Genomic DNA, 9,939 nt, shown 5'->3' on the forward strand with positions numbered 1-9,939 from the left:
ACCCCAGCACACACTAGCGGCAGCTTTAGGCCCCGCGACTGACCCCAGCACACACTAGCGGCAGCTTTAGGCCCCGCGACTGACCCCAACACGCACTAGCGGCAGCTTTAGGCCCCGCGACTGACCCCAGCACGCACTAGCGGCAGCTTTAGGCCCCGCGACTGACCCCAGCACACACTAGCGACAGCTTTAGGCCCCACGACTGACACCAGCACACACTAGCGGCAGCTTTAGGCCCCGCGACTGACCCCAGCACACACTAGCGACAGCTTTAGGCCCCACGACTGAACCCAGCACACTCTAGCGGCAGCTTTAGGCCCCGCGACTGACCCCAGCACACACTAGCGACAGCTTTAGGCCCCACGACTGAACCCAGCACACACTAGCGGCAGCTTTAGGCCCCGCGACTGACCCCAGCACACACTAGCGGCAGCTTTAGGCCCCGCGACTGACCCCAGCACACACTAGCGGCAGCTTTAGGCCCCGCGACTGACCCCAGCACACACTAGCGGCAGCTTTTGAGCCCCACGACTGAACCCGGCACACACTAGCAGCAGCTTTTGAGCCCCACGACTGACCCCGGCACACACTAGCGGCAGCTTTAGGCCCCGCGACTGACCCCAGCACACACTAGCGGCAGCTTTTGAGCCCCACGACTGACCCCAGCACGCACTAGCGGCAGCTTTAGGCCCCGCGACTGACCCCAGCACGCACTAGCGGCAGCTTTAGGCCACGCGGCTGACCCCGGCACGCACTAGCGGCAGCTTTAGGCCCCGCGACTGACCCCAGCACGCACTAGCGGCAGCTTTAGGCCACGCGACTGACCCCGGCACGCACTAGCGGCAGCTTTAGGCCACGCGACTGACCCCAACACGCACTAGCGGCAGCTTTAGGCCCCGCGACTGACCCCGGCACGCACTAGCGGCAGCTTTAGGCCCCGCGACTGACCCCGGCACGCACTAGCGGCAGCCTTAGGCCCCGCGACTGACCCCAGCACGCACTAACGGCCGCTTTAGGCCCCGCGACTGACATTGGTTTAGTCATTAGGTCAGCAACCATCTGATCTGTTGGGCAATACTCCAAAAACACTTTACCATTGTTTACAGTTGACCTCACAAAATGGTATTTAATATCAATATGCTTACGTCTTTGTCTGCTAACAGCATTCTTTGCCAATGCAATTGTGCCTTGATTTTCTTCATAAATCATAGGTACACCATACTGATAATCATCAAGATGTTCAAGCAATTGTGTCAAGTACAAACACTCTTGTATAGTGGCAGCCAATGCCATGTACTCAGCCTCACATGTTGATAATGCTACAGTTGGCTGCTTTTTGGTCTCCCAAGAAATCAGAGGACCATTCTTACATAGGCTAACACAATAACCAGAAGTACTACGTCGGTCATTTGCATCACTTGCCCAATCTGCATCACTGTAAGTCACCAACCTTAACCCTTCATCACATTTCCTGTAAAAGAGCATCTTGTCATTTGTACCTTTCAGATATTTCAGTACATGCTTTACAGTTGTCCACTGCTCTTCTGTTGGCTCACTGAAATACTGAGACAATTTGCTAACAACATAACTCAGATCAGGTCTAGTGCATGAGGTTAGGTAGATTAGGCTACCCACTGCCTCTCTGTATTTCCTGGGGTCACTCAGCTTTTCATCACCATCGGTGTAATTCAGCTTTGGTTCACAAGGTGTCGACCTGGGTCTACAATCTTGCATGTCAAACCTTTCCAGCAGTTTGCCAACATAACTCTGCTGTGACAGTCACACCCCCATCACACTGATCAAAAGTGATACCTAGAAAATTCTTCAGTCTTCCCAAATCTTTCATCTGGAATTTCCCAATAAGCATCTCTTTGACAGTTTTTAAAGCTCTCTCATCACTGGCAGCAATAACCAAGTCATCAACCCATATCAATATTATCACTTTCTCATGTTCTGTTTCTCTCTTGTAAGCACAATGATCAGCTGGGTTTTGTACAAAGATGTTTTCACACAGATAGTCATGTAACATTTTGTTCCAGTTTCGACCTGATTGCTTTAGCCCATACAATGATTTCTCCAGTTTACACACCATTTTCTCATTTGTCTGAGATTTTACATCATACCCCTCTGGCTGCTCCATGTAAATTTCATAATCAATCGGTGCATGTAGGTAGGCAGTTTTAACATCCATCTGATAGAGGATCAGATTCTCCTGAGCAGCTTTCTGCATTAACACTCTCACACTGGTAAGGTTTGGCAGTAGGAGAAAAGGTTTCTCCATAATCTACACCCATCTCCTGACTATACCCCCTGGCGACATAGCGGGCCTTATACTTGTCAGATCCATCTGCATTGGTTTTGATAGCATACACCCATCTACCCCCCACTGCTTTCTTGCCCTCAGGAAGGGTGATCAAAGTAAATGTGGTGTTATCCCTCAGTGATTTACTCTCCTCATCCATTGCATCTACCCACTCTCTTGAGTTGGATGAAGTCACAGCTTCTCTGAAAGTCTGAGGTACATTGGAAACCATCTTATAGCAATAATCAATGCTGATCTGCACCTGATCACTCTCCACCCCATAGAAAGCTGTCCGCCTTCTCTTTCTCCCAGGATATCTCTTCTCTCTACTCAGGGTATCTGGAGAAAACGATTCTGGCTTGACCTCAGCTGACTGTAGACTTATCTGGCTTGGGCCTAGCCTAATCTCTGGAATGTCACACTGTTTGGGTTCGTCAGGGTCAGGTCTGGTTGTTCTATACCGCACACCAACGTCATAGTCATCAGACACGTCATCAGTCTCCTGTCCCTCAATTTTGGACATAAACCTCACCAGTCTGTGTTTCATCACCTATCTACTGTCAGGATAGTAGACCATATAGGCTGGGCTGTTCTTATCATACCCAACAAAAATGCCTTTGTCAGACCTTGAGTCTAGCTTCCTTCCTGTTAGCATAAAGTAAGGTGTCTGTTTGGTGCGGTTGTTGAAACATCTATTCCTCACCACCGCTGCTGTCTGGACTGCATACGGCCATAGCTTGTGGGGTAACTGACTTTCTAAGAGCATACATCTAGCCATATCAAAAAGGGTTCTCCAGTTGTGCTCAGCAGTGCCATTCTGGTGTGGTGAGTATGGTGCTGATGTCTCATGTCTGATTCTGTTCTTGCGAAGTAGTACTTGATAACCCTGTCCAGTAAACTCAGCACCATTATCAGACCTGATACATGTAACATTCCCATATGGGGCTGTGTCAGCTAGGAACCTCTCTGTGGCATCCACTGTGTCACTTTTGTGCTTCAAAACATCACTGCACTTGAGTGGTCATCAGTAAAGGAAAGTGCGTACCTATACCCTACTCTGGACTTTGGGTCAACGGTGCCTGTCAAGTCAGTATGTATCAACTCTAAAGCTGACTTGGCTCTCACATCAGGCTTTCTGTTCCTACTCTGAGTGAATTTACCTTGGACACACACATCACATTGCATAGACTTGGGTACTTTACCCTTGATTGACGTACCATCCACAACATTCTCTAACTTGTGAACATCATTAAAATTGCAGTGTCCCAAAATCTCATGCCACTTCTGAATATCATGGTAACTCATACATTGATCAACACAGTCATTGTTCACTGGCACAGTAGGCAAATAGAACAGCCTGTTATGTTCATGAATAAGAAAACGTGTACCGTCTTTATACTGCAGGATGTCTTCACCCTCCTTAAAGATCACTGTTGCCCCGCTGGAAGTTGCAGCTCTCACGGAGAAGATGTCTTGGGGATAGGAGGGAATGTACAGTGCCTGCTTCAGTGTGGCACGCCCCCTGCTATCAACCAGACACACCTCTGCTTCTCCTCTGCGCTCCGCGACCCCCTTGTGCCATCGGCCAGCTCCACGCAATGCGTCTCGGCCTGGAATCGGTCGTCGAAGCTCTTAAACCTGGCCAGGTCGGTGATATGCGATATCGCACCGGTGTCCACCATCAACCCCTTTCTGGTGACACCACTCTCTGGCTGACGATCACTGGTCACCAACTTGAAGGAAAAAGTGTTGTCTGTCTCCTCATACACCCCATGTGTGTCGTCTGTCTCCTCGTACACCCGATGTGCGTTGTCTTGCCGTTGCTGTTTCCATCCTCCTCGCCATGTGATACGCTTACCCTTGCTGTACCACTGTTGATCACGCTGACACCGTCTTGCTTTGTGTCCTCTCTGGCCACAACGGAAACACTCAATGTCCCCGCTCTCAGTGCTCCGCACCCTTACACCTGCCGGTGCACTGGCCTTCCTTAAATGCGCCCGAGCCCCCATGACATTGTCTTCTGCCACAGCTGTGCGCATACCTTCGGTGCTCTCGTAACTCCGCAACTTTGTCTTAAAATCTGCAAAAGAGAGAGTCTCATCCCTTTGAGTGATAAAAATGGAAAAAGGCCTTGAATGATTCTGGCAGCCCCTTCAAAACCATTGCAACCAATAGTCCATCACTCAATACTTCTCGAGCATTCCTCAGCGCTGTGATTGAGGTCTCAGCACGTATGACATAGTCAGTCACACTCTCACCACTCAGCTTTTTGCATGACCAGGGACAAACTTTTGTTATCGAGGAATTGGATCAGTTCAGCATATGCTTCAACATTCTTTGCTGCATCCTCAGCTAGTGCGTCTGCATCCGCACCCACGGCAGGCCTATTCAAAATTGTATCCTTCAATTTCTGCAACCATAGATGGCCCAAAAACTTTGTCTCCCACAGTTTATAGTTCCTTTCGTCTCCGTCAAACACAAGATGAGACCAACGTGAACTTGTCCTTTCGCTCATGGTGCTGGCACTCTTCTTAAGCCATATCTGCACAAACATCAACGCATCTGGGCCCATAACTTGTTAAACAGAGCTTGACTAGATATCGGCTAAAGACAAAGAATGAACATACTTTACACAGGTTGCAGTGAGAACACACAGTCAATCGTTTATTGGTACAGGTGCAGCTTAAATGGAACATCACATGGCATGGACATATGACAAACACACCTGAGAGGAATCCACAATAATTGGGAGCATACTCATTAACCAAATCAATCAATTAACTGTGTGTGTGTGTGTGTGTGTCTGATCTGATGTGGTGTGTGTGTGTGTGTGTCTGATCTGGTGTGTGTGTGTGTGTCTGATCTGATGTGGTGTGTGTCTGATCTGATGTGGTGTGTGTGTGTGTGTGTGTGTGTCTGATCTGATGTGGTGTGTGTGTGTGTGTGTGTGTGTGTCTGATCTGATGTGGTGTGTGTGTCTCTTGTGGTGTGTGTGTCTGATGTGATATGTGTGTGTGTGTTTTCTCAGGCGAGACCTGGAACCCGCTGAAGCTGCACTATCAGATGCGTAACGTGCGCGAGCGTCTGTCGAAGAGTCTGGTGGAGAAGGGAGTGTTGACGACGGAGAAGCAGAACTTCCTGGTGTTCGACATGACCACACACCCGCTAACCGACAGCGCGCAGAAGCAGCGGCTCATCCAGCGCGTGCAGGACACTCTCCTGGAGCGCTGGACCAACGACCCGCTGCGCATGAACCGGCGAGCGCTAGCGCTGGTCCTGCTAGCACATGTGTCCGATGTGCTGGAGAACGCCCTGTCCTCGCTGCCCGACGAGCGCTACGAGCTAGCAAGCACGCGCTCGCGAAGCCTGACCGACGCGGAGCCGGAGACGGTGAGCGCTAGGGTCACGACCCCGGCCGAGGAGATGATCTGGGCCATTCTGGCCGCGTTCAACAGGTCCTGAGAACTGAAGCAGCGCCACAACCTTCAGTCTTTCTCGTGAATCCAACACTGAAGTGAGTTGAGGTCATTGCACACTGAGTGCGAAATGTTCGTATGCGTTTTTTTCATATTCGTCATTTGGTGGCTCTGATTTGTGAAAACACCATTCAAAATGCTTGCTACGGATGCAAAAAACGCAGAAAATCGAAGCCGATCTGAATTTTTTTCTATGATGGATGAAGGTTTCGCAGGCAGTGTGTTGATGTGATTGACACAACGTGATCGTATTTACTTTTAACGTGGAAAAATTTCGGACGAGAATTTCGGACTCTGTGTGCAAGGACCTTTAAACTGCAGTTCATCCACTGGCCACTAGAGACCGGCTGCAGAAGAGTCAATCCCATACACCCGCATGTTAAAATGTCCAACTTTACAGCAGTAAAAAACATGTTTACAGTCTAGTACAAAAAGTGCTTTTGGTCTATAAAGCTAATTTTGCTCTTCATGATGACTGTGAGGGGGGTGAATTTTTTTATAACTCATCCGTTTAAATTATATTAAGCCTTAAAGTTCTGCATAATTAAGGGCGTAGCCACTTGAGTGACAGGTGGATTGCCGCTGATGTCACTGGTGTCTGTTAGCGTCACGTCACCTCAGCTAATCCGCCTCGCTGCACATTTCCGTTTATCCGGGAGTGACACTGCCAAGATGGCGACGTCCGGCTCCGCCCACTTTAAAAAATGCTTTTCATAAACACACGGGTGACGGCAAGCACAAAACACCAATATTTATTTCCATTCTATGGCCGAAACTCAAGCTCATGTGCAGCAGCTTCTGACAGTAACGCACATCATGTGCGGGGATCCGTTTAACATTAACATAACTGGAATAAAATAAAAGCTAGTGCTGGGCAATGATTAATCTCATTTAATCGCTTCCAAAGTAAAAGTTTGTGTTTCCATAATAAATGTGTGTGTACTGTGTATAATTATTTTATATATATTAATGCACACACATGCATGTATATATTTAAGAAATATTTTCATTTATATACTGTATATATTTATATATAAATTACACATTTTTCTTATATCTATATCTATATATAATTATACACAGTACACACACATTATGGAAACACAAACTTTTATTTTGGATGCAATTAATCATTGCTAAACACTAATAAAAACAAACTTATTTTATTTCAGATAGTTGCCAACATTTCTCATTTGTGTTTAAACTTGAAGTGCTAAAATAACTAAAACTGTAATAAATTCAAAACTTAGAGAAATATTTTTTTACTAAAACTTTAAATTTAAAATGAAAGATATTAATAAAAATATAATGGTATGTTAATGACACTGGTAACACTTTACAATAAGGTTTTATTTGTTTACATAATTTAACTACATTAGTTACATGAACTAATAATGAACAATAGTTTTGATTTAATGTTAATCAACATGTACGAATACATTTTTAAGATCAGAACTCTTTTTCATGATGTAATATGTGCAACATTCTGTGACTGACGGCTGGCGTGTCATGCGACATCACTTCCTCATCATGCGACATCACTTCCTCATCATGTGACATCACTTCCTCATCATGTGACACGTGCCAACTGTCACGCAATTGACACTTTTCACACACTCATGACAGCGAAGGTTACTTTTGATATGAAACAAATTCTCAGCTCTCAGATTCTTTCAATTTTATTTCGAAATTCAAACAATAAACACCGTTTTGGCGTTTGTAAATGTGACGTGACAGATCGTTGTAATGCCTCAGTTTAAGAGGCACGTGAACCGATCATCTAGTAAATAAACACGAATGAACAATAGGTATGTTGAAAGACAGACAAACTTACCGATATACATAATATCGATCAATCAGTGTTTTCAACGCGGAAAGAGTTCAGTAAAACTGCTGGAGAACAATGTGTCAAAGAATGTTACATTTACCTCAGGAAAGCCATTTAATGACTATATATATATATATATATATATGTTAGTTAGCTAGAAAAAATAGCTATAGATAGGAGTATTTTGCTAAATATGTGCCCTATATTACATATTTATTGTACTCTTTACTTTGCCATGATGTCATAATCATGTGACCTACCGTCGCTCCACTGCCGTTCACAGTTCGAGTCGATCATCTGGTACTTTCAGCGACTCTTTTATCAGTCCTGTGAATTCAGACACACTTCTTTTGTCACTGTTTTCACACACTATATAGTAGGGTGTGGGTGGGTGTGTGTGTGTGTGTACTGTAGAAAGGATCTTCTCACAGACACATGTTCTGGTCTAGTGATGTCATTTCCTGTCTCTCAGGAATATCTTGTAGGTGTTTTATGAATTTCTTCTTGTCATCTGGTGCAAATCACGTGGTAACAAAAAATATATATGTACATAAATTTGTTAATACATAGAATTGAATATGATTAATAAAATTATTGCTGTTATTTTATTTGTACTATTTTGGATGTTTATAATATGAATGATTTTAGATATTTCTGGGATGGATCAAAATCACCATTTTACAGACATTCGATGTTAATTTAGTTTAATTTTACACGAGATGTTGGACAGATACAGTGACAGCTCATATAACATCATCATTCATATTCAGTTATGAGTCTGAAATGCTGTCAATCACTGGCACTCTTTCATTATGAATAACATGAAGGGGAAAAAGTTAAATAACGTGATTATTGTGAATTACGAGATGAAGGACTTTATGTTCAGTAGTTTAATGTTTAATAAGCAGCGCAGAATGTTTTTTCTCTTTTAATCAGCATGTGTGTATGCATAATATTCAAATATAATAATAAATTATAGCTGTTTCTCTGTCAGTCCATTGATTGTTGAATTTAATAAAATATGTTTTATATTTTTGTCCAGAATGTTTTGTTCAATATTATGTTTTTTTTATTCTATATTATGTTGTTTTGTATTATATTGTTTTATATATTATATTATATTAATTAGTGGTGCTTGCCAAAGGCTACTCCTCCCGCAAAGGTTGTCACAGACCCCTGAGTGAGGCGTCAATTCGACCGGCTCATTGAGGAGAGGTGTGCTATATCTTTTCTAAACGATCGGGTGTACGATGTTCGCACAGCGGGTGAAAAAGTGGCCAAAAAAGTCCAATAATGTTCAGAAATTCAAATCCCAACCGACGTTTTCACACAATAAAGCCAATAAGTAATGGCCTAAAAGTGTCGTACTATAGGCCCTCGTTACTAAAGATTTTAAGAACTCTATAAAAACTCCATAGTAACCATCTGTGACAACTACCAACCACCTAGTAACACCATAGCAACCACCAAAAATACCTTAGCAACTGCCCTGAACACCCTAGCAACTGCTCAGAAATGCCCAAGCAACCACTCAAAATACCCTAGCAACCGCCTAGCAACACCATGTTGGCTCGTATGCAATCATGTACCACACCCTAGCAACTGAGTGAGTTTTGCCACTGCAAGCACCACTCACATTTTCTTCAGGAAATGTACATTCTAGTTATATTATTCTATATTATGTTGTTTTGCAATTATGTTGTTTTATATATTATATGAATTATATTCTATATGATGTTGTATTGTTATATATATTATATAAATTAAATGATATTATATATTCGGTTGTTTTGCTGACTTTACTCATTCATCTGAAAGTTACTTCAGGATCATCTGGTCATATGGTTATAAAATGATTATTTTCCCTTTGAACTTTTAACAAGGCAGCAGAAATACTCAATAAATGGTGTAAATATATGAAATATATGCAGAACATTATTTAGTCCTCATATGAAGCTGTTTTCATGCAGAAACGGTAGGATTCATTACTCAGGTTTTGCTTAATTATAGAAATGTCATGATCCCACAAGAAGAACAAAACCACATGATCACATGATGGAGACCAACATTGAGCTGTAATGATATTGCTCATGCCCTTACAGCACTTGAACGTTTTCATTAAGACAAATAAAATCATGCAAGTTAAGCTGAGTGGAAAATTCAAGCACTTTAAAACATGCATCAAAATATTTCCATTAAGTATCAGGATGAGGATCACAGAGATTATTTGATACACAGAAAGAAGGAATTCAGAAATCGAGACAAATCCAGACCTGTTGAACCCAACCTTACATTATCTCTCTCTCTCTCTCTCTCTCTCTCTCTCTCTCTCT

At 43.7% G+C, this 9,939-nt stretch overlaps 1 protein-coding gene across 1 annotated transcript in view; it reads left to right on the plus strand.

Moving 5' to 3' along the window:
* Positions 1 to 6,250, plus strand: part of golph3l (golgi phosphoprotein 3-like) — a 26,870-nt gene extending 20,620 nt beyond the window's left edge. The window contains exon 5 of the mRNA XM_077245679.1: positions 5,331 to 6,250. Within this exon, the coding sequence (XP_077101794.1) occupies positions 5,331 to 5,764 (434 nt within the window). The 3' untranslated portion in view covers positions 5,765 to 6,250. The remainder of the gene's footprint in view (positions 1 to 5,330) is intronic.
* The last annotated feature ends 3,689 nt before the right edge of the window (positions 6,251 to 9,939 follow it).

The sequence above is a fragment of the Siphateles boraxobius genome, unplaced genomic scaffold, assembly GCF_051911475.1.
Source record: "Siphateles boraxobius isolate OS27281-9 unplaced genomic scaffold, OSU_SipBor_1 278, whole genome shotgun sequence".
NCBI classification, from domain to species: domain Eukaryota; kingdom Metazoa; phylum Chordata; class Actinopteri; order Cypriniformes; family Leuciscidae; genus Siphateles; species Siphateles boraxobius.